The 25,141-nt window shown below is 50.4% G+C and overlaps 1 protein-coding gene across 1 annotated transcript in view; it reads right to left on the bottom strand.

Moving 5' to 3' along the window:
• The window catches only part of PCDH19 (protocadherin 19), a 59,150-nt gene that overhangs the window by 6,645 nt on the left and 27,364 nt on the right, over window positions 1-25,141 (bottom strand). The window contains exons 3-4 of the mRNA XM_069811504.1: window positions 24,126-24,184; window positions 20,945-21,114 (exon numbers count right to left, since the gene is read on the bottom strand). Of these exons, the coding sequence (XP_069667605.1) occupies window positions 20,945-21,114; window positions 24,126-24,184 (229 nt within the window). The remainder of the gene's footprint in view (window positions 1-20,944; window positions 21,115-24,125; window positions 24,185-25,141) is intronic.

The following is a 25,141-nucleotide window of genomic DNA, read 5'->3' as shown; positions in this document are numbered from 1 at the left end:
GTCTGCCTATTTATCCACAGCTTAACTTCAAAAGGGTGCTACAGGCATACAAAGTTGTGTAGTCTGGCTGTGATAGCAGAGGACTTGGTGATGGCTGGAGGGGCTACAGAAATATCTTGGGTTCTCATCCCCGATGAGACACTGATTTATTGTGCTGTGTGACCTTGGGCGTGTTGCTGGAGCACACATCACTTCAGTCTCTCCACAAACATGAAACGCCGGACCTGGGTGCGCACTGGGCTGGCTGGTCCGGCGCGGGAGGGCACGGAGGGAGCTGCTGCTCCTCATCTTCCCCACCCAGCATCACGGCTCAGCCCCACATCCACAGGACCACCGCAGCTGAGGTAAGCTGCCCTCCAGATGGAGCACAGGCGGGTTTGTCTTGCCTTGACCCATTTATTCCGAGCTGGCACACTTGACAGTTAAAAACAAATCGAGGACTTCACTGATGACTGCACTGCAAGTGGATATCCTCAAACGTTAGAAAGGGACCCGTGCTTTAAGAGCGGTTTTATTAAAGACTGCTGGCGTGGTGCCTGTCTGCTGGGGAGATGATCGGCTTTGGACACCAAGATGCTTGTCTACAAGTGACACCAGCGGCAGCTGAAACACAGGCAGGGGAAGAGATGGAAAGCGTTACGTTAAATTATACCGTTTCCATCTTTTATTTTATGAAGGGAATGTAGCAAGTACAAAAAACGCCGGGGTTGACAGGCAGAGGGGCAGGAGTCACCATCCATCCACAGACCTGAAGACAACAGGTAGCTCCACGGCACATTCTGCCTCCCTGCTCCTGTCCCCGCCACACACCTCAGCTTTGGTCTGCAGAGACCACATCCCGCAGCCAGAAACCATCCCGCTCTCGGGGACAACGCGTGTCCAGGCTGCCCAGCCCAGCCCTGAGCTGGCAGCAGACCCAGGGACCAGCACCGAGCCCTGAGCAGCCGCCGCTTCTCCATGGCAGAATGAGGATCCTCAGCTACCCACCCATCACTGCCTTAACCCCGGAGCTGAGATAAAATACTATTTTGAGGGCACAAGCGTGCCCCGTTGATACACACGAACACCACCCCACTCCTCTGCTATCCCAGGTCCAAAGAAAGCAAGCTCAGAGGGGTCTGGGCTCCTCCAGCGGGCTGATCCCAGGGCTGTCACCTCGCACCCTTCTCCTGCGCAGGAGCAAATGCTGCCCCAAAGCAGAGGCAGGCACGGAGCCGCCGGGCACCGCTCCTGGCGCTGCCCTTTGCAGCTACGTCTGACTCACCCAGCTGTAACGGCACCCAGGACGGTCATTCACATTCACAGGCTCTTTATTGGACTGTTCTGTCTTGGTTTTTTACCACTTTTAACAATCGGAAATAGGACAACAGGAAATGTTTTTTACAGCCCTAGACCTGCCCTAGTCGATATGACTGTTACCGTCCGCGCTAAAAAAAATGTTCTTAATGCAAGGAGCAAAGCCCAGGTAATAACCACCGCACCGCGCACGACGTGACGGGTGGCAGGCGGCCAAAACAGGCGGCTTCCCACCTCCGCGCCCGACGCACCGACGGCGGGGGGCTGAGCGAGCTGGTGTGAAACTACGGCCCCACGGGGCCGGGCGAGAGGCAAAGGGAGGAAAAAACGACGGAGGGGAAGCGCTGGGTGAGCAACACCACAGCTCCGGCACTGCTTTGCACACAAGCCACGGAGCAAATGCTTCATCCTGGATGGGAGTCCGCGAGGAGCCCGATGCACTGGGCTGGCAGGGAGCCGCCGGCTGGGACAGACTGGGGAAGGGGAACACCACGGCTCGGGGCTTTGCAAGACACCCTGAGCTGGGCTGGGCTTTCTAACGAGCCGAGAACATCGCACAGACGCTGGGGAGAGAGTCCTATTGCAAATCTGGCTGTAGGGATACCCGTGTCACACGCGGGCTGGCCAGAGAGATGCTGAACTGCTCCCGGAGCGCAGGTGCCATGCATGGGTGATGGCTGTGCCGTCTGGCACACGACGTGTGCAGGTCCCGCAGCAGCGATGTCCATTTTTCAGCCAGTCTGCCTTCACCCAGCACAAATCCAGAATCTCGTTTCGGAGCACCTTAGGGCAGGGTCGCTTTTAAAATGTTCCCCAGGTACAAAAACATCCTGGCGGAACCCTCGCCATCGAGAGGTGAGCAGTTATCCTGCAGTCAGGCTTGGCAGAAAAAAATGTGTCATTGCTAAACATACGCTCTCACGTAGCAAATATGAAATAAAATAAAACCAACAGCCACCTCTGGAATAAATATGCTCCTCAACGAGTACGGCAAAACCCATGTTGAGCTCCAGATTTCGAACCTGCTCTCCTTGCACCTCGGGGGACCGGCACAAAGGCAACTAACCCGAGCCCCAGCCAGCCCCGTGGGCTGCCTGCGGGGTCTGAACCAGGCAGGGGGCTGCAGGAAAATCTGGTGGGAGAGACACCACCACCCGCAGCTCGTCTGCGGGCAGAGGCACAGCCAGCACCGCCGGCGGGGAACGGGAGCCGGGCACCAGGGCACAGCGAGACGAGACGCGGGGAGGGGACGTGAAACACTGGGGCTGCCCCTGCACGGGGCCTTCTCTCGTTAAAAGGAAGGATTAACGACCGTCCGGGGTGTACAAGTGCTTTCAGTCTCCTATTCAAAGCCCGCGTACCTGCGGCAGAGCAACACGCAGCCGATGTGCGAGGTGCCCATTCAGCTCTCGGAGCAATTGAATTATCTCCAGTGGAATCGCAGCGCTGGCCAAAGAGACAAAGTTAAATCGTAGCAAGGTGCAAGTGCCTGGGAATGTAATATTCCTGATAAATGGCCAGATGACATGTGCTGTTATACAATCTAAGGTGCAATTTGGGCGATGACAATAGTCCCCGGAGTTTCCATTTTCAAACAGCCGCTCAGTTCAATCCAATCCATGTCAGAGCAGCTTTGCCGAGGTGAGTAAGTAGAGCTCGTTTGTGCTATTACATGGGGAGCAAGGAAAAGGAGCAGAGGAGTCGCTTGAAAATGAAAAATAAGAAAGAAAAAGGGCAACTGGAAGAATCGCAGCCCGGCTGGGACGTGCGTGGGGCGGGGGGTGCGTGGGCGAGCGTCGTGCGGAGCGGCCGTAGCCCCAAAACCCCAGCCCTGTGCCGGTGCGGGGCACGCGTGCCCGTACCTGGGCCGGTACCGCAGGTAACCCTCGTGCAGGAGCCTGGCTCTATCTCCACATTTCGGTGTTTTCCTCAGCAACCGTATGATTATACTGTAATCATGATGACACTGCTCCTGGGTACAGCAAACAGCACGATCATTAAAAAATTCATTTCGAAATCTTCCTGGAAGCTAATAAATTTTACAGCAGTTTCAATCCTTTCTCATTGCAACAAAGAAAAGCTTAGTTCCAGACAAATTAAAAGTAAATTGATTGCCTTAGGGGAATCTATTCAAATATCACTTTTCCATGTTAGAAATCTCTTCCTGAAACAAGAAGAGGAGAGCCAGGGAGAGCCAGCACAGGAATGATGTGGAAAAGCAAATCATTAAATCTCAGTTCATGAAGCCAAGGGGGGTGTGGGGGAATGAAACTTAAAATAAAATGCAAATGTCTCACTGGGGTGCGGGCCTAACATTTGTGACGGAATTTATGAATAATAAATATGAATAAATAGTAAACATGAAGGGATCAAACACTGCTGTTGATGTTTACTCATGGTTAGCCATCTTTCATGGACAATGCGCAACTGCATTATTTAACACTCCTCTTCCAGCTACTCTGGGGTTTCTTTTCGGCTCCAGCACCTCAGTTTTCTCGGGGATGTGCGCCACAAGGCACGAGGCACGTCCCCGAGCCCCCGTGCAGCACCCACCACCCTCGGCACGCCGGCGGAGCCCACCTCCCCTCCACCCCACCAGGAGCGGCCGTTCCCGGCTCGGGAGCAGCGATCCACCGCATTACACTCCAGATAAAATAATAAGCTCCAGCAAAATACAAACAGTCCCCAGCCATGGCTCATCATTTGCTTGTAAATTAAGACTCTGCACCTCTCCCTTATCTCCTGTAATAGCATAATATCAGGAAACAAGAGGTGGGGAACAGTGTATTATATTTTTGACCTATGGGCTTTTACAGAGCCTTCTTCGCCTTTCCTAATAAGAAATCTCCAGTCAATGCAGGAATGTAATCCTGGCGTGGCTTCCCTTGCACAATGCTCGGAGGATACTAATAACCAGGGACAGTGACAAATGCTCTTTACCGCAACGAGGAGCCTTTCTTTTCCTCTCTTTCGCCATTGTTCAGGATTTATGCGAGCTAAAAAATGCTGTATTTTTAATCCTGGATTGTCTGTCCCGATGCAGGAGGTCAACAGTGCTTGGACAAAGCAAATGCCTGCGAGGAATTATTTTAACGAAACGAGGGATGCGAATTAGATTAATTTATCAGGCAGTTGCTGATAAGGACCCATGGCTGAATGCAGCTCATGGGCAGTGCTTCTGTAATGGTCAACGGAGAGATGCGACAGGGCTCGCTCCCGGCTGCTGCAGACACATACAGCTCCCGAGAAGCACCGAGAACCCGTACTCATTTACACCAGTCCGGGCGTTGGCCCATTCACCTCTTCTTCTGCTCTGTATTACCATTAAGAACGCCTTTTCTTCCGCGGAACGGTCCGTGTGTCAGGAATGAAGCCTGACCTGCCGACACCTCTGGGGTGCCTGGCTAGCTACACACCAGAGGGCTAAGGATAGGTTTGGTGGAAAAGATTTCCTCCGGAAAAACGCCTTCCCGGGCACGCCGAAGCCTTCGGGATGAGAAGGTGGCTGTGGGAAGGAGGGCGATCACCCAAAGCGAGAGGAGCTGGGTTTTGGGCACGCCGCGCACTACAGCGGAGTCAGACCCAGAAGATATTATGGGCTGGAATGCAATTTAATGCTGGCTGCCCCCCTTTATCCAGGACTGTGGGCCAATCCCCACCTCATTCACAAGGCAAAATTAATTCCCTTTCAGAGGACCGGCGGAACACAACATTTAAACTCCAATTAATCCTTTTCTTAAGTGGTCCGTAGAGCTCGTGCTGGCCCCTGAGCGGTGGGGATTTCACCTCCGAAACTTCGTTACTCACGCCTCGATACAGGGCCCATTAGCATCCTAACTGCTGTTAGGATGCAGGATCCGGTCCTCGGAGAGGAGAGCACTCTGGGATCTGGTAGACCTTTTCCATCTCAAACCATTACGGCTCCGTAATTCATAGGCACAGCTCCCATTAATGCTAATGGCAGTTACTGTGCTGCCTGCACGAGTGCAGAATACAACCCTTTGACTTCATTACTGGAATTCAATTTCATTAACACTGGATACAGAGGGATTGTCCTAAATACACTCCTTCTTATATTTTTTTCATGTTAATGTAACCATTTGAGTATATTATACCCTGCAGAGATGGAAACATTTCTAGTCTGTTTAAACACATTTCCCACAATTGGGAGCAAAACTTTGTCTCCGTTTATGCCTTTGACACCAGCTGCCTTCCATTTAATGGGACTTTAGTCGCTAAAACAAATTAATCCAAAGGTTACTTCTCTCCGCTATTATCAAATCCAAACCAGACAAATTCACATATTCTGTCAGGGTAACGCAGGACCAGCCAGGCAGCCACATTCCAACGGCAGCAATAAATCGAATTATTACCCCGTCCCATTCAAAATCAGGCGTTGCTCAGAAAATAGCTACTCGACTATTCTGATAGAAATCTAACAAAACAGAAATTACAGTTGGGGCAGATAAGAAGCAATTCGCAGCCACTCGTACCAGGCCAGCTCCTGGCCCAGCGCCTGTCGGAGCAGCATCCCTGCCCTCGCCTACCGATGGACACCCCTTGGGGGGCTCACGGCCAACGTGTTACCGCAGCCAGCACCTCCCTTGGCCAGGACGAAGAGGAACGACCCATCGTCATCCTCTCCCCGCAGGGATGCGGAGGGCCAGGGGGCTGGCAGGAGCGGGGGGCTGCGGGTGAGACCCCCGCCTGCCCCCTCCCGCGCACCCACCCGAGGTGGCTCTCCCTTCCCTGCAAGGTTTCTGGTGCTTCCACACAACAAGTGAGAAATAAAGGAGCCGAGGTTATAAACGCTGATACATAATTTACTCCTATTATCAAGATTAAACACATCTTTGCATGCTTAGCATAAAACAACTGCCTTTCCCCAGATTTCTCAAGGACATGCATAAACTTCATTATTATCTAAATAATCAAAAGAGTATTTCAATAGAATATTTAACTGTCTGCCTACTGGAAACTCACAGCCTTAATCTAACACTGATCCTCTGTTGTCCTTCATGTAAATATTGTTGGGACGTCAGCCAAAGCCTAGGGAAGTGAGCTTCATCTTGGTGGATGGGAATCTCTCGTGTCAGATACAGTCAGCCTGACTAATGAGACCTACAGCTTGCCAAAACCTACAGCCTCGCTGTCTGTTCCAGCCATTGAACGCGCTCAGAAACCCAGTGGCACCAGCCCAGCAGTCTACAGATCCCAATCAACTATCAATAGCTTAAGTGTAAGTGATTGTGTATGAAGTACGAGCCAAATGTGTTTCCTTTTTCAGTTTTAGGACCTCCAGTATTGTTATTGCACCAGTAATGCTTGCACGGAATTAATCATAGACGTACCCACAAGGCAAAACATTATGAGAAGCTCTTTGTACTTTCTAAAAGTGCACAGCTCTGAAGAGCGGAGGGAGCTGGAAGCCTTCCCAGCACGATGGGGCGTTCCCCACCATCAAGAGATAGCTAGGGAATTTTTCCCCCTTTTTTTTTTTAAACCAAAAGCGTTGGTTGCTGGCCAACTCTCATCATGACATTGACCTCTCGCTCCTCCACCCTGGAGCCTGGCGTTATCCCCTCCGTGGTGTTATACTTTAACTCTTTTTCGGATGAACAAGGTGCTTTTCCACGCTGGTGGATCCTCTCCTGTGAAGCGCAGGGATGTCCCACGATGAGATGCTGGCCTAAGGTGGCAGATGCATCAGAAAATCCGAGGGAACTGGGATGGCCATGAGGAGAGCTCTGCAAAAGCTGCTCTGCATTGTCCAGCATCCAACAGCACCCGTGGTCTCATCCAGCACCATGACTCACAGAAACACAAGGACGCTCCCTTTCCTCTCTGCCCTGGCCATGGATCTACACGGAGGGCTCAAACGAGCTTCCAGCTCCACGCCGAGGAGGGATAACAGCCATGCCAGGGAAACACCAGCCGTGGGTTAGGCTGGCCCCATGGCCACCAGAAGAGATCGCAGCATTGACAAAGCCAGCTGGGAATCTGGCCCATTTAATTCAGCTGAAACTTCGTTCTGGCAATTAAGTTTACCTTCATTAATTAAGAGAGTGATCATAGTGTATAAATATACACATAAAATTACTATAAGGTCAAGAGTCAAATCTAAAATCTCATTATAAGCCTAAGGAAATTACATTACCTGCGAGTCATGGACAAGCTCAATTTCCAGGAATGCTGGTGGGGTCCCATCCCATCCCATCCCGTCCCATCCCGTCCTGTCCTGCAGCCGTGGGGGCAAGATGGAGAACAAGCCCTTGAGTTTGTCTGGGGCTGTAAACTGAAGAGCGGTGGGGAGACGGCTGAACAATGGGAATAGAAAATAACCGTATTTCCGTGACCGGTATAAGTACTGCAAGGAAAGCAGCCGTCTCCACAGCTCCAGCCACGCAGATGCCAACCCGTGGGTGCCCGGGCACTGATGCTGAGTCTGACGTGGGGGGTCTGAACACCATCCTGGGGTCCAACACAGGGGGCAAGAGGCTCCTTCTCCCCGAGGTGGGCTGCTCCAGGGCTGCTGGAGCACGGCGGACTTCTGGCCCAACCTCTGCCTGCGCAGCCTCCGATGATTTCCGATTTCTCCGAGGCGCGTTTCTGCAGCGCTGCCCCGAGGTCAGGCTGGATTGTGTTGGCTCCTGGCCCCGGTTCACAGGGCTGTCAGCTAAATTGCACCACGGCATCGTTACTCCCGGTGATGGTGTGACAGACAGACAGAGCCCAGCTGGATTTTCAAAACCTAAGCATTTTGCAACACTGACAGGCAAAAAAAAAAAAAAAACACCAACCCACAGCCCTCTTAGTCTGAGCAGGTTTTATCTGGAAATACCCAAAGCTAGTAAGTATAAGACCCCACAAAGTCATTCCTCCCGAACCATTTTTCTGGCCAAACCTTTTACCTGTCACTGGGAAATAAAGAGCGATAGGTACCAGCCCCGGCCGGCATTACCCGATTAGTCTAGTCCCCACCGCATCCTCAACACAGCTTTTCTTCAAAGGGACAAAGCAAGGCTGCAATGACTGATGTAATTTGGTGCTTTCAGAGAGTTAGCGTGAGGAGAAGAGTCAAGTTCATTACACTGGAGTTCACCACAGGGCTGCAGCAGCCGAGAAGACGCGGCCAGTGCTGGGGCTGAGCCGCCGGCCGGGCACTCGCTTCTGCAGCAGGACCACAAGATGCGCCATAAGCGGGTAGGTTTAACCCAAACGTGTCCCTCTGCGGTGGGAATCAGCCTGATTTTCCCCCCAAGCACAAGAAGGGGGATGCAACGGGAAGGCAGGCAATGCGGTCCTGCAGTAATTCTGCTGGAGCCTCTCTACAGGGATCCACCCTCGCTGTCTGCGGCACACAGATGTAATGCTGCCTCTTTGCCACTGCACGCTCGCCTCATTTCTAAAACACTTACACATGCAGCATGCATTAGAATTAAAAAACCATTAAACCTCGGAAAGGAAAAACTTTGACAGGATGTGTAATATACTAAGTATAATTAATTAAATTGGATGAGGCACTGGGGGACGAGAGAAGAGTGGATGGAGACTGTTCTTGGAAAAGGGATGGTAATGCACTAATGTTCAGTGTGTGTCATTAAGTAAGAAACAGCCTTGGAAGAGGAGAGGATGAGCGACGGGGGCTTGGAGAGATGGCACCAGCCAGTTGGGCACCTCAGATGCACAGCAAAGAAGGTGATAGCACAAAATGCGGCCAATTAGAGCTCTAAAAAAAATTATAACGAAGGTGGAAAAGACATCCGAGAGATGAAGAGCAAAAATGGCATGCAGGTTGCTAAAGAGCAATGCCCTACCAGTGACAGCCTCCTCCAGAGAGCTCCTCTCGCCCACCCGCCGGGGCTCGGGGCGATGGACCACCTTCACCTCCCAGCACCAGGCTTCTCAGGGCCAGCACGGGCGTCGGGGCAGGCGAGAGGAGGAAAGCACCTGGCTCCCCGTGGGGTTATTCTTTAGTTATTCGTACCCCCAGGCACGGTCGCCCAGCGTGGGGTGCACCCTGCTGCATCCATCCCCCTCGGTGGGCGCCGGCAGCCGAAACCGGGGCCGGGGAGGGAGCATCAAAGGTGGCCCCAGTCGACACAGCAAGGCACAACATGATGAGACAGCCACAGTCTGGCTTTTCAGCGGGACAAAGTTTTAACAGGCTTAACAACAGCATCAGCACTGATCATTAGGCAATTACAACTGCTGAAAGTTGACAAAGCACCAGGACCAAATGAATTATCTCCCCAAATCCTGCAGGCAGGAGCAAGGAAAAGAGAAAAGTCGTCGTCAACAGCCTCTGATAGCTCACCGGGTGCAGAAGCAGTAACTAAAAACCAAAGGGCTGCTCGTTTACTTGCTGTTTGGAGAGATAAAAGGGAAAGGCCAGGAAATGAGGTCTTCAAAAACACTCTTGTCATTTAGGGAGCGGTGGGAGGGAAGGTCCTGGAAACACTGATACAGCCAGGATTGCTCAGCCCCTGGGGACGTCTGATTCAGCGAGGAAGGGACTGTGTGTGTTCCGAAAGGGAAGGCAGATTTTTGTCTGGGGGGGGTTCACTCCTGAATCATACCCAGTGTGGTTACTTGCTCAATTCTGCACATTCCTGCATGGCAGCCAGCGCCAGCCAAGGGGACAGTCCTGAGCTCTTCTCCTCAAGGACGTGCCAAAACCCACTCCTCCAGGGATCCGCAGAGCTGAATCCACGCGGGACCGCAGTGAGTCCCTGCTCAACTCCCTTGCAAACCACAGGATGCTCAGCTTTGTCACGCTGTGCTTCTCAAGAACAGCCCTTCACTTCGAGTGACTAGGCACGCTTTTAGGAAAAACATGCAAATGTGATTTAAAGACTCTAAGTGATACAGAATATATCACATCCCTTGGGAACCTGTTCCAGGGGGTAATTATTCTAATTCCTAAAATCATGCGTCTCATTTGCAGCTAGAATTTTCCAAGGCAAACCTCCATCCGCCAGCAGCAGCTCTGCGTCGTTCGCTGAATTAGAGAGATGCTCAGCAGCAGATCTCTTCTCCCTGAGTTCACCTCTGCACACAGGCTTAGATGACCGATGTCTCAAGCAAAGTTCAGAGCACGTCCCCCGAGGATGCCGTCTCTCTTGGGTCCTATTTCAAGCGCAATGGTCTCAGCTGAAAGAGCCCTGCCGGATTCAACAGGCTCTGAGTCAGGTCCTAAATCTCCAGACACATGTTTGGAGAGTGCAAGCCGATGCCTTCACCTATACCCAGAAGCTCCTGATGCAGAACAGTCTGCAGAAAGCAAGGGGACATTTTTGCACTGACCAAACATCTCCTCTCCACCTGATGAGCCAGAGCGCGGTGGTCCCTGCAAGGCACGTCTGCCCAGTGAAGGGCTTGCGTGGATTTTATAGTGAATTAATTGGACATATCTACCCAATAACAATGGAGGAAGACTGACAAAGCAGAGGTCAGGCAATGTGGGAATTGCAGGTAGAATTGTTCATTTTAATTACTTGTCTTCTTTAATATGAGGTTCCTGGATCCTACAGTGATGACTAACGGGTCAAAATATTTGCATGAGTGAATATAATTCCACAAAAGGACACGTGGCTAAAGGTGGAACAGATACGGAATTTTCTTTGGATTTTACACTGGCATTACCACTGCAAGATGAAGTGACTTCCCAGACCCCAGCAGTGCACCAGAGGGGAGCAACCCTAGATGCAAGATAAGCATTTTTATGAGGCACAAAAGTGCCCAGAAAAAGCACGGCTGAAAGTGGAAATAAATGACGAACGAGGTAAAACATGGGTTACAGTGCAGCTCTTTGTGTCTCCCCAGCACATGAATGAGTTGGATACAAGCATCACGGCTACCTGTTCTCCCGACAGCACTGAAAGGAAACAAAAGTTTGGAACAAGCCAAACACATTGAATTTGCCTGAATAATTTAGGCTGCTGAGTTATCATGCGCTTCATGACTGTCATTGAGAAAAGCTGTATCGCAGAGGAAGGGTCTGTAAATTGATGCATCCGAGGGACCAAAACTAATCAGAGAGCGGCTGCAAACGCACCGCCTGTCAGAACAGATGCAGGACATGGAAGTCAACCGGCGATGCCCCTTCAGAACTTCTCACTGAGCTGGATCGAATCCAGAAGCGGAGGCAGTTGAATTGAGAAAGCCGTTCCTCTCACAGGGCGAATCCGGAGGCTCCTCGCCTGGCTCCGGAGCGGTTCCCCTATTCAACCAGCTGACTGGAGAACGTGCCTGAGCAGACGAGGCAGCGCCGTCTGCTGTACTCGCACCAGCTACTCTCCTGCCTCATCTCTTTAACGAAGCCGACATTTCCAAAGCAGTCCGAGGAAATCCAGCACCTGACCCATTTTGGTTTGCAAGCGACGCGGACACCCACCTTCCTTGGGCTTCTTGCAAAAATTTCCAACCAACGCTCTTCGCTCTGTCATTTTTCACATAAAACACTGCAAGGACGACCACAAAACCTAGTGTCTCCAGCACGCACCCAGCGGAGCAAAGTCTTCTCCTGAGGAAGAGCCAGAAGCTCTTTAACTTTTAACCTCCACCAGCCACAGGCGCTGAGCATCCCGCAGGACCCGGCACCCCCCTGCCTTGCAGCCAGCCCCCCCCGGCCGCAGGGAACCTCCCGTGACCGTCCCCACACCTCCACCCGTGTGCCAGGGAGATTTGTGGCATCCAGCTCTCGAGTGCTTCCGTAAGACGCAAGGTAGCATCTGTGGTGAAATCTCACCAAATGATCCAAGATAGTTTTCTCCAGCTGGGACTGATTGAATATAGCCCGGGCACCGGATGATGTGGGAAATCAGTCGTAGCCGAGCACAAATTGCATGCATAGAGGTAATTACTGCAGCACAAGGTTGGTAGCACCACTACCCACATGACAGTATATCTCAGCAATTTTCATTTCCTATTGCTTCAATTCAGAGAGGGTTTTTTTCATCTTTTTTTTTTTTTTGTGGTTCAATTTTCTCTTTTTCCTACAGGGACTGATGTTAATCCAGGATTTCTTCAGGATAAAGCTCCGCTTTCACTACAGCTACTCATTCCACATATCTAGATGTCCTCCTATTTACTACACCCAGGCCTCGAGCCCAACCCAGCTCCACCTGACTCCACTTCCCTGCCCCAAGTGTGACTGTCGCTGCCCGAAGGTGAAGCGACACAGCGGTGACCGCCGGTCACCCGCTGCCACGTGTTGTCACCCGCAGCCAGCTGTGGGCATCGGTAATGAAACACAACGTGCGAGTAGCTAATGAAGCTGGTTACAAAGCAAGTCGTTCTCCACACTTGACAGAGGGTGAAAATACGATAAGGGAAATGGAACAAAAAAGGGTTTCTGCTGAAAAATAAAAACACTAAGAGAGCTAATGCTGAGAGCGCGGAAGCTGATCATTACTATTACAGATACTCAGCAAAAATAGGGCCACATTATGCTTACTGTGATTATACACATTGTGGCTAGCATATATCTATAATACACTCGCTATAAGGAACTTATTTTCCCAACAGATGCAGGGGTTAAATGCAGGATGGAAAGGGAAATCGCTGAGCAAAGGCAACACAAACCCAGCCAGAGCCTGGCACAGCCCTGCGCTCCTGCTTCCCAGCCCAGCCCGCTCCGCTGCATACCTGCGTGTCTACCGTGAGGAAAGGCTGCCAAACTTCTTAATAATTCTGTGACCCATTTAAAAAGATCTACTCTCTTACATTCATGTATGCTGTATGAGAAATAAAATATAGCGCTCGTGAGTTTTGAGTGGCAGCCCTTCCCTTAAGACGGATAAAAGCTGCAAGTTCTCTTTGCTGTTTGGTGCCAATTATTACCAAGTTTTGACTTATATATTATTACATAGATCATTTAGTAAAACAACCTACATACAAACCCAGCGGTATGTCTCCCTTCAGCAGTTATCTGCTGGAACCGGCGCAGTTTAGACACTCACCCATATACACCATATTTCAGACCCAGGTGGGCTCCTTCCCCTGCAGCCAGGGGAGATGCAGTTCCCTGCCCTACCGCTCTCTGCAGCGCGCAAGCATCATTAAGAGCGGTCCGAACGATTTATCTTTAGTGCACTTACAAAGTTAATTGCACCCAACTTGTACCACCCCGTCCGGAGATGCCGGTCCAGCGCCGTACCCGAATCACCCCCGAGCGGCCGGAGCATGTTTCGATAGAGCCCGTGCCCGGAGGGCTGCTCTCAAACTCCCCGTGCCCGCAGAGCCGAAGGTCAGCGCGCTATTTGCGGTGATTATTCCTTTAATAAAGGGCCCTGTATTTTCCAGCGGCTGCAAAATTGATGCAGGTTGCCATGGTAAGCACACACTTTCCCATTTAGTAGAATAATAGACAGCTTTGTATAATTCACTGATTTCAGATGATTTCTCACCCCAAGAGCAAGTCGCTCAAGTTACGTAAGTCACCTGTTGTTTAGTCAATCTGGCAATTTTAATTAGAATAAATTTTTATGATTCCTCTTTGCAACACTTAGAGCTGCTCTGCCACCAGAATGCCGAGATGTCTGTAAATTATGCGGGCTCCAATCACATCTTTTTTTGCTGTTTTAATTACAGTAACTTTGCAGCATTAATCATGTAAGCCTCTGTTAAACAAGTAACAGCCATCCTCCATCATAATTAAAAAGAAAGGCCAAGCAAACAGGAGCCTTGGAGTTTACCATATTTCCTCTGAAAATTGTATTTTAACTTAAGAGTTTCACAAACAGTAGTTTTATTTGGCTCTAATTAGTGTTGTGAAGGAAACACCAAAAGGTTAATAAGAGATGGTTAGTTCGTAATGCAAGTTTCCCGGTGCCAGCCCCAGCAGTTCAGTCTGTTTTCAGAGTCATTAACGATGTAGATTGATTACAGGAGGAGATCAGGAAGTGCTGGCTTGCTGCGTTAGCAGAAGGTTTGGTTTTATTCATATACCTTCCCTACTGTTAAATATGATGGCCATTACCTTGACCATTTTGCTAGTCTTAACTGCTGTGAGACAGAAAGTGTTAATGGTTTCCTTAGAGGTTACTGGCAAAGGGAAAAAAAAAAGTTCACGTGAGCCTTTTTTTGGCTTGTTTATAAGGGAAAAGGAAGCTGCAATCTTGACTGGACTGTTTATTTATCTTAGAAATATTTGAAAACCCAAGTATTGTGTAGTGGTTTTGGAAAAGGATGCTTCGGGAGAGCCAGGGTTAGCACCGCCCCGTCCTTCAGCTGAACCCTGACAAAGATCTTCTCTGCGAACCTTCTGCTTGGGCTGGAGGTTAGGAGCAGTTAACAAAACCAAGCAGAAATAGAAGCTGAAGCTCTCTAATCAGAAATATCACTTGTTCACATCTCCTATAAATTGCTCTCCAGCCACCCAGCAAAAATACGGGTAAGCAATAACTAAATTTGACAAAATCTTATTAAAAAGTACAGTAAAACACTAGAAACCCTCCAACTTTCTGGGTTGATCATTCATCCATTACAAACCTACACAACAGGGCACAGATCCAAGTTTTAATTTTCCTCTTGAAGTTGCCAAAATGTTCACATCTGGTGAGTGTTTTCTGTGCTGGGATGGAAAGGACTTGACGATCTAAAGGTTGTAACTCCTGTGACCCTGGACTGAGTAACTTCAGTGATGGAGACACTGCAAGGATTATCTTTGATGGAAGGAACCTGAAAAACTGATGAAAGAGTGCCAGGAATGTGGGATATATGATAATGCTGCTTCTGCAAACAAAGGGGGTTACACATCTGTTTGTTATTTAGTTCTGCTATTGCAGAAAGGGGTTGGCGTTCCTTTCTCGCTGTGGATATGACTTCAGTGTCACCCCTGCCCCACCACCAGTTTCCAGCAAGGACTTCTCCAAGCTGTGCTCCACGCTTCAGAGCTACGAACCTAAGGAAGAAGCAACGCGAGGGATCTGTCCACGCCAGCCGGGGTGTCTGTGCGTGGATTAAACCTCCCGGAGCGAGCGCTGCCCTGCTCCGCTGCGACGCGACGCGGCGGTGGAGGAAGCTGAGCCCCTCCGTGGGGCAGCCGGACCCGCTGCCCACCTCTGCCTGTCCACATCGCCCACTGAAGACGGAGCAAAGGACCATGTACCCGGCAACAATAAGGGTCATCCTGAAGAGAGACTTGTCAGTCTGAGCGCTTGACAGCTTTTTTTCCAGTTACATGCACTGGTCTAATGAAATTACATCCCCCTGTGAGCCTGGTTGGGCAACGTTAGCAGGAGCGGGCGCTTGGGGAGGATGGAGAGAGTGTACAAAAACATCGGTAACCACCACGCAGCCATCCACGAGCTGACTTAGATGCTCAATACGTAATCATTTAAAAGCAGAGTAAGTGTAAGACAATCAACTCCTCTTCCCAAAGCCCAGCTTACCCACTCATCAGAAAAAATCCTTCTCTGGGAGTTCAAAGTACTGTGAGAAGCTGACTGCTCCCTCCAGGCTGGCCACTGCAGGAGCACCATGAGCTCACTGAGGCTGCTTTACTGAGAGATCCATGCAATAATACAGAAATCAGAAGAGCTGTAATAATTGACATTGCCCTGTAAAGAAAGCTTACAGCGTTTATCCATCTTAAGGGATGTGCTGTCACTCGCATATGAATGTTATACTTTATGTCTTGTGCTGCAGATAGAAATACAAGAAAGTAGGTATTTTTCTTAATTTGTAGAAACTTCCAGAGAAATGCAGCTGTATTCCCAGCCTCCAAAGCCCTAGAATGTGTCACTTAGGTCTTCATGTACATACAACTCTACAGAAAGGCTTTTCTGCAGAGTAAAAGGGAGTTGCAGGTGGAACGACTGCTGGAAATCAGCTTAAAAAATCAACAGTTTCTAATACCTGTGTTTGCCTCCAGTTAATACCATTAGCCATGTTCTCAATTCATGACTGACATGCACCCAGATACTATGGAGATGAGCATAAGAACCAATTGGAATATTCCCGATAAAACCTGATCCCCTAAATGATGATGTATCTGAATAATTTGGGATGCAACCAGCAAGAAAAGTTTCAGTGAATATCATGTGCCCGGCTCTCCTTCACATCCAAGCCTATTTCTATATTGTGCAGTAGTATAAAGAAGACTTAACGTAAGCATTTAAATATAAGCCATTTCTGTTCAAAGAGCCCTTCGTCTTGCTGGAGTTTATGAGACTCAGACGCAATTAAACCACCTATGTGAGTGACGTTACTCAAATGTGGAAATGTATGCAGGATCAGGTCTTTCCAGATGACATTTCACGCCAACCTTTACTGCTGATCTGGCACCAGAAAAATGGAAGTGATGATTTTAGAAGCAATTCTCTGTAGAGACATATTACTGACACTGCTTAAAAACTCTCTCATTTGATTTTAAAGCTTTTTCACTATTTTATGGCTGTGGTGACTATTTCTAACACTGGCTTTTTTATGATTAGTGTGTGTTTATTATTTTCATAGTTTCTTTTGGATTCTATTTTTATCTCAAACAGCAAATCTCTGCTTCATTGGGCCAACAATTTTCCTTCTATAACTGATGGTAAAAATACTGGCCGGCACTGGGAATTAAGATAAGGTGAAATCTGTTGCTTCTAACATTAGAAACACATATTTGAAATAGTTCCTTTCTGATTTCTATGCTGGCAAGAGCTCCTACGACTTACAGAGTACGAGTATGGCTCTGGCTCAAGGCAAGGTGAAAAAGGTAATAGAAAACATTTAAGCAGATCTAGGTGCCTGTATACATCCACACAAAGAAAACAAACCAAACCTGCACAAACACTACATTTGGAAGAGGGCAAAGGGATTTAAAAAAAAAAAAAAAGTCCCAGTATGAGCAAAACCAAGGGAGAAATAACTACCTGAATCACAAAACAGAGTATCTAGCCTCAAAGATGCTAATTCAGGTCCTGAGGGATCTAATCAACCTCTTTGTTGAAGTAAAGATAAAACTTTTTGACAGCAAATGCTTTCTGATAAAATGGAATTTTCAATTACCCTGTGAAACATCTGGTCCATGCTGCCATTTCCTGGGAAAAGCACTGCCATGCTCTGCGGTGTTGGAAAACATTTCACGCTGAGACTTCCCCAAGTTGCTGGGAGGAACAGGCGTCAGAAGCTTCAAACCCGACGGCAAAGCTCCCGCAGCCGCCGGCATCTCCCACCGCTGTCCCACAGAGGCGATGCCGACGGTGGGTCTCCCGCCCGGCACCACCGCGCAGTTCGCCTCCTTGCTGGAAACCCAAGGGGACGCCAGGATTTACGCCCATCTTCCACCAGACTTCTCCAGCCAACCCAAAACGTCGCTGAGATCCGACAGACACTTCAAACCCTCCCTTTCTCAAACCAATCCACGTGGAAGTTCAGCTGAGGACGCCGTTAGGAAAGGAGCGCATATAAACTTCTAGCAGCGCTTAACACCTCCACAAATAAACAAACAATTAAATCGCGAAAGGTGGAGCAGGGTGCCGGTGCCCGCCTTCCTCAGCGTCCCATTTGGTATCAATTAGCAAGGGAAGGAAAACAATTCTGGGTGATAATGAGCTCCAAATTGGGTACATATTAGAGCAATTAAAGCCATCTTTTCAACTGATGAATTTGTAATCAATAATTAAGATCCTGAGGTAAAGAGGGACTGGGCAGAAGTCCTACTCCCAAAATAAGCCATGTGGCGGAGCTCCAGGCGGTATTTCTGATGACCTGCTCCTGCCCACTAAAGCGCAACACCCTTCACACTAGTTTGCTTTTTTTCTGGAAATGTAGGTCATTTCCAAAGGAAGAGAAAGGCCTCCTGCCAGCAGGACTGCCATCTGGTGTCCCTCCCACCCAAGAGTGGTACCGGGGCAGTGAAGGGGTAGAGGGCCCGGAGGCCACCCAAGCATCTGCAGCAAGTCCCTGGTGCTCCCGTGGCCACGTACTCACCACCAGCGCTGGGCTCAAGCACTGGTTTAAGAAGACTAAAGACGGTTGGAGCCATCCGTGCCTACCCCACGCCTACCTCTTTCTGCAGGAAATCCAGCATCTCAGTAGGCAAAGGCTGGTCAGACAGGTCCACGCTAACCTCCCGGTGCCACCGCAGAGGGATCGTCCTCTACCCCTGAGCTGCAAGGGTTTCTGCCAACCAGCGGCTTGCCTCGGCAGGTCCAGGATTAGCCACCAAGCTAAAGATAAAGCCACCAAGCCACCAAGATAAAGACTCCCGAATTATCTGGACGAAGTCAGAGTTGGCCACGCACGAAGGGCTCGTGGTGTTACAAGCCGAGGTCCAAGCCCAGCAGAGCCTGGCCGTGGGAGCACCTCGCGCTGACGAGCAGACTCCGACGACTCTCCCAGCACTTCTCTCTGGGATGACGTGAGACGCAGTTTGGGCAGGGATGGCGAGCGAAGGCAAAGCACGGGGACACGAGCTGCTGGGCTGCCCTTCGGCCACGGACCGCATGCTCGGGGCGGTGGTCAGCCCACGGGTCCAGTGCATCCTCGGCACTCAACTCGTTGTGTTTCCTCCCCGCCCTGCCGTTCTGACCCCAAATCGGGTAAAAATTACCATGCCAAAACCATCACTTTAATCATGCGGGAACCGCTGTTATCACCATCATCTCAGCGTCTTGATTGTCCTGATTATTTTCTGCAGTCCCTACTTGACAAATCAGCTCAGCAAATATTCTCTTTAACCTTTTTTTCAGCTTCTGTGACAGTAACTGCTAACATCCCTGCCTGTGCTGGTCCTCTCATTGTTCCACGAACACCTCGATAACCTCGCAGGCGAGTTTCCCCTGGGTGACCCACACCGTGGGTCCCGCAGGACAGGAGAGCTGGTCCCCCCCGGCACCGCTGCCTGCCTGCCTGCAGGTCCAGCTGCACGGCAATGCAGCACTGGGATGCTGGTTTCCTCCCAGAAATAAACCAAAGCCAAGAACACCAACCCCCTGGCCATCGCAGGACTGGGAGCCAGACACACAGGTTGCCTTTGGAAGTCGCTTTCTGGAAATACTCCTGATTTTTGGGGGGTATTTTACATGCAGTGAGGAGTTCGCGTTACAATGGATTGGACCGTATTTATATCCATCTGAGTCCTCCGATGAGCTCTGCCTCCAACTCATCCTCTTTAACTTATTTGCATTGTTATCTGGTGCACAACAGAACCAGCACGCAGACTTATCAGAAATGTAATCTCTGTAAAACCCTATCTGCAGTCCATTGAGATCGTTGTTTCTGCCGAAGAAATGTGACAAAAAATTAACAGATGTTGCTCAGACCATTCAACAGGATGGGAATCAATTATGAACATTTTTGCTCCTACAGTCATCCCTTCCTGCAAATGCATCTTAGGAAACCCTCTCCTGATCGAAATGAAAAAGCAGTTCTTTGTAATAGAAGAATAATAAATGATAGCTATCAGCCTGCATTCTCTGACACGGTGCCGGTCCGCAGAGAATTAAACTGCCACTGTACAGTTATATAAATGTTTAATTTTTTTCATCTTTGGCCACAGTAGGGTTGTCTGGAAATACATTATCGCTGCGGATGCCATCCCTCTCCAATTAGCGTGGCTGGCAGCGTGGAATGGGTAGGTGACCTCCACGTTCCCCTACTCGCGGAGTCTTACAGGGTTAACTATGGCCATTTAACAGACTCTATCGAGAATTAATACAGCGATCAGCTTCTCTCCAGAAAAAAAACACATTCGGCAGCGCAGATGGCAAGAACTCTCTCTCCCCGGTTTGACTCTTTTATGACAGCAAAACAAAGGCTTTTAATGATGTTTACCATGAATTGAATTAAACAGCTGAAGACCAGTTCATAATCACAGCATTTTGTTTTCGTATCCTTAAGTCTTTTAGCAGTGGGGCTTCCAGTTGAGCCTCAGCTACAGCTTATCTCAAGATATAGCCAAGCGCCCCGAGGCTCCCCTGCGCCGGAGCACCAAACCGCATTCAGGCTTCTTAATTGAAAAAGACAGGATGTTTGCATAGGATGTTTGCATCCGTCAGACATTAAAAGCGACACTCGTGCCCAAGTACAAACGACGGCTTGGGCTCAGCTGAACTCCTCTGACTTCTTTCCTCTAGCTAACACCGGTCTGGTTTCGGAGCAGGGCTTCATCCCTGCACGTGGGGACGCGTAAGAGCTGAAACCCTGCCGCCTATTCGGGGGGGAAAAAGATGCAAACCCTCGCCCACTGGCCTGAGCGAATCCCTCGTGGGATGCCTGACTAATTGCCTACACGCTCCGCCAACCTTTTGGAAAAGTTGCCCGGACGGCGCCTGCGTACGAGCTCCAGAGACGGCGAGCGGAGCGCGCGGGGAAGGGCGCACCGACCGCGCTCCGGAGAGGAACGCCGGCAGGGACCGGCCCCGGTAATTCCGGCCCTAATCCCAACTCCGCCGCTGTCAGGCGGATGCTGGGGGCTTTGGGTTTTCTGCCTGTGAGAGAGAGGATAATCCCAACCGCTCGCTTACCTGACAGGCGCGGCGTGAAGATTAATTTCTATCTAGCCAGCACTCTGACGACGTACAGCGTTATCCCCGGCGAGCGCTAAGCACCCTCATCGTGCGCCCACCGAGGCAGCACCAAAGGCACCGCGTAGGGTTTGAGGGGGGTCGGGAGGGTGGTGGGAAGCCCCCCGGGGCGCGTGGCGGTGGCTCACCTTGCTCGGGGCCCTGGGACCCCATGGAGGGGACGCTGGTGTTCAGCACGTCGTTGACGGCCGTGTCGCAGTAGAGGCCCCGCTGCACGTCGTGCTCGCTGTCCGTCTGGTCGCTCTCCTCGTGGCCGCTGTCCTTCAGACTGTTCCCCTCCAAGTCCTTGAACGTGGAGCTGCTGGGGGAGACAGAGCCTTGATTTACAGGGTGGGAACAAGGTGACCCCGGCACCCCGCGGCACTGCAGGGAGACCCGCGGGGACGGGAAGGTCCCCCGCCGTCCCCAGCACCCGGTCGCAGGGTTGGGACTTCTCCCCCAGCACGGAGAGCTGGGAAAAGGTGTTAGGGGGGGTGAACCCCCTGCTCAGCACCCTGAAACACAGCATCCAGCCTGCACCGCCTTGCAGGCTGCTGCTGCCCCTGGGTGCGGTGTGAGGCTGCGGGTCAGGCTGCTGTGGGTATTCTGGAAGCTGAGAGCGAAGCAGGACTTGAAAATAAAATTTAAAAAACATACATTAAATGAGCTGTTTCTATAACCAGGCTCTCTCACGTCCTGTTACCTCACACTGAAGTCACACAGGAACTAAACCCTGATTTTTTAGGTTATAGGCCAAATCCTAATCACTTAAAGTTTGAAAACAAAAGTCTTCCTAGAAACGGGAATTTCTTTTCACGATGGCGATGCCATTCTTATTTTTAAAAATAACCCGGTGATTCTGGGTCCAATTCCACGCAGCTTTAAGGAGATCTGATACACGGTCGAACTCCTTGACATCCCCTGCAAGCACAGCCACCGCTGGGGGGGGGACCCGAGGGCTGAGCTGCTCCCAAATTTCCCCCAAGGGCTGAGCAGCTCCATCGCCCCACAGCACCCATCTCCTCGGCTGGAGGGACAGAAGAGTTTCATTTCTGGCTGCACTGGGGATCCTTCTGCTGCTCCCCGATGCCCCGTGAGGGGTGATGCCCCAGGACACCCGGCCGCAGCGAGCCGCAGGGATGTCTTGAGTCTCGAGATGCTCCTGCCCCGGGTGGCACGGCCATCGGGGCGTCCCTGGGGTCACCCACCCTGTGACTCCTTCGACACCCAGGGCATGGGACGCCTGCACCCACTGAGGGGGGGAACCCGCCTGCACCCAGGGCACCAAACTTTTTCGCTGGCTGATTTGGTGTGAAATGTCGGTGGAAGAAGGGGCCTGGGCTTCAAAGCCCCGAAGAGCTGGAGATTTTCATTACTTTGAAAAGCCCTTTTGCGTCTCCACGGAAACCAAACAGACCACCTACCATCTGATGCTTTGCAAAAGCACGCGAGGGGGGAGCTCTGAAATACATATAAATTGGTAAACCTTCAAACATTACCTTTTAAATAAAGATGTCCCTGTTGAAGCCACTGACTTTGATTCCAGGCGACATCAAAGAATTTTAAGTTAAGAAAGCACTACAAATCTACAATTCATTTGTGTGCACGTAGATGAGCGAGAGAGGCAGGCAGACAACACAGGAAAAGTACAAATAGATTAATTAAAGTGCTGGATTTGAGGAGATTCACTCACCAAAGATAGAAGAGCTACAACATCTTCATAAAGGCAAAGGATGAAAATGATGCCACAGTATGTTACAGAAAATATTTTTTGTTCTTAGATGTCTGCACAGCGTTCCCAGCACCCGTTGTACTTAAGATACAAGACAAAGGTAGAAAGCGAGGGGAAACGCTGTCCTACACAGAGCTGCTGTTCATAATGCGCAAGCAACCCGTGTTACAACGCATTTATCTTCCCCGCAGTGAACCAGACCGTAATGCAGCAGCCACACGACATGTTTCCGCGGCTGACACTTCTCTAAAGGATGGGCAGGTCTCACGGAATCGGCGGCAGCAGCATTTCCCAAACAATACAACCACGGAGTAAGCCCTGCTGCGGCGGGCGGGAGCACCGTTTCCCTTTATCTTAGGTGTGAACGAGGAAAGATTAATAGATTGGGGGTTTTTTTTCAGTATGCCTGGAGACTCTCTGGCGAGGAGCGGCACGGCGCAGGCAAGCCATCTCTCTCGCAATTGCATTAGCATCGTTAAACATCACGAGCCAGGCAGGCAAATACACCTGCCCTTCGCTAGCTGAACCCGAGCTGCTTAAACAATGCGCTCCCAGCTCCCTTTCTCCTTATATTTTTAAGATGTAAACAAATGGGATCTCAGCCAGGCAGATAATTGGATATTTTTACTGCTCGGATCAGATCTCAGCAGTTCAGGGCCGGCTCCTGCTCTCCGTTCCACCCCTGCTATCGCCACGGCTTCTGCAGAGCCCCCGGGCACAACCCCGCCGGCCACGGCCACGGCCACGGCCACGGCCACGGCTTGTTCGCCGCGCACCTTGGCCGGTCCCCGGGGAGGAGAGGGGAGGTGGGCAAAGAGCTGCCGGCCACCTCCTGCGCCCGCATCCTTACGTGGTGGCCTCCTGATGAGTATTGATTGTGCTGTGTCAGTGCCTTTCCCTGCCTCGCAAAGAGGCAAGCCTGGCCACCCGCCCCACGGGGCGACGCTCACCTCTAGTTTAACACAATCCTGCCGGGTTCAACCGGATAACCTCGGCATTAACCTCCCCGAGACATTTCTTCGCCACTAAGCTCTGAGGATGCCAGTACTTTACCCAAAGGGTTAAATTCCCCCAAGGGTAATTACCAGGTTTCAACTGAACTGATGATTTCCTTTTTACCCATGGAAGAAAAAAGCCTAGCAAAGTGCTGTTTTGCCTTGGCATTCGAACTGAAACAGTGAGCGTGGATCCAACCCAATTACCTGCCCCCAAACGAGATTTTTTTTTTTTTTTCCCTTTTCCTGCACCTCACACGGCAGGGAGATCTCACCATCCAAATCTATCATTTTATTCCTGTGCATTCAAATAGAATAAACTCTATGAATTTGAAAGTTGTCAGGGTAACAGCACTCCACCTAATTCGCTGCAACTTCCCGGTGCGAAGGAGCCAAAGAGAAGAAAAAAAGACTTTCCTTTATTGCAAACCCAGAGCAATGGGACTTAATAGGAACTAAATACTATTTTTAAAATCAAATTATTACTCTTGAAACGTTTTGCATATTAAAAAAAGCAAATAGTATATAACGCAGTAAGGAAGAACATTAAATAATCAGGATTTGGCTGGGCAAAGCCAAGCGCTTTCAAGCAAGCCTACGTACCTTTTTATTAAATGAGCTCTGCTGTTCACGTAGTTGGAATCAAAGGAGTAGTTTTCAGTCTGGAAGGAGGAAAAGAAAAAGGAGATGGTTACAAGTCTGATTTCCCCACGTCTGGGAACAGCCAGGTTTGCAGGGCCAGGACAAAAGCCAGCAGCAAACCCCATGGCAGGGAAGGAGCATCCCGGCACGGGACAGACCCCAGCGAGCGGGACGGAGCCGGGCGCAGAAAACTCCGGTCCCTGTCGGTCTTTCCACCAGCTTTCACCAAAAAAAAAGGCTGGCTGGTGACCACAGAACAATTTGCAGAGAAGAAACAATGTGACTACGCTCTGTTACAAAACTAATTGCTTTTAATTCCCTGATGGACTCAGTTCTGTGTGTGTCAATTTGACTGAAAGTTCAAAAGGTATTTTTCTTATTAGTGTATAATTAACATGTTAAAATATTTATTGCATAGATATGTAAATGCCAGCAAGGTAATCCCCTGCCGGAGAATTTAATGCGGGCACTTTTCTTTGTTTTACATCATTTCATTTGCAGAGACAGTGGGCTCTGCTATTAATAAAAAAGCAAACAATGGGTGACATGCTTAAAAGTTGGAGGGGAGTGAAACCAGGGGAGAAAAGTCAATGGATTTGGAAGCAAAGCCCACTAACTCGCTCTGCACTTGAAACACCATCTTTTAACCTCAGATTACACAGCCCTGGCTTTCTGGTGCTTGCAGCCGGTAAGGAACTACTGGTAGGGAAGAGGTCATGCTGGGAGCCGTGGGGTGGGACGTGGTGGGACACGGTGGGCGATGCACGGTGGGACGTGGTAGGAGCTGTTCGGTGGGATGCAGCGGCGGTTGCAGGGTGGGATGTGTGGGAGCTGCACGGTGGGATACGGTGGGAGCTGCGCAGTGGGATGCAGCGGCGGTTGCACGGTGGGATACGGTGGGAGCTGGGCAGTGGGATGCAGCGGCGGTTGCAGGGTGGGATGCGGTGGGAGACGCGCGGTGAGTCACAGTGGAAGCC

The sequence above is a fragment of the Haliaeetus albicilla genome, chromosome 23, assembly GCF_947461875.1.
Source record: "Haliaeetus albicilla chromosome 23, bHalAlb1.1, whole genome shotgun sequence".
Classification (NCBI taxonomy): Eukaryota; Metazoa; Chordata; class Aves; order Accipitriformes; family Accipitridae; genus Haliaeetus; species Haliaeetus albicilla.
This window is presented reverse-complemented; position numbering and strand designations above follow the sequence as displayed.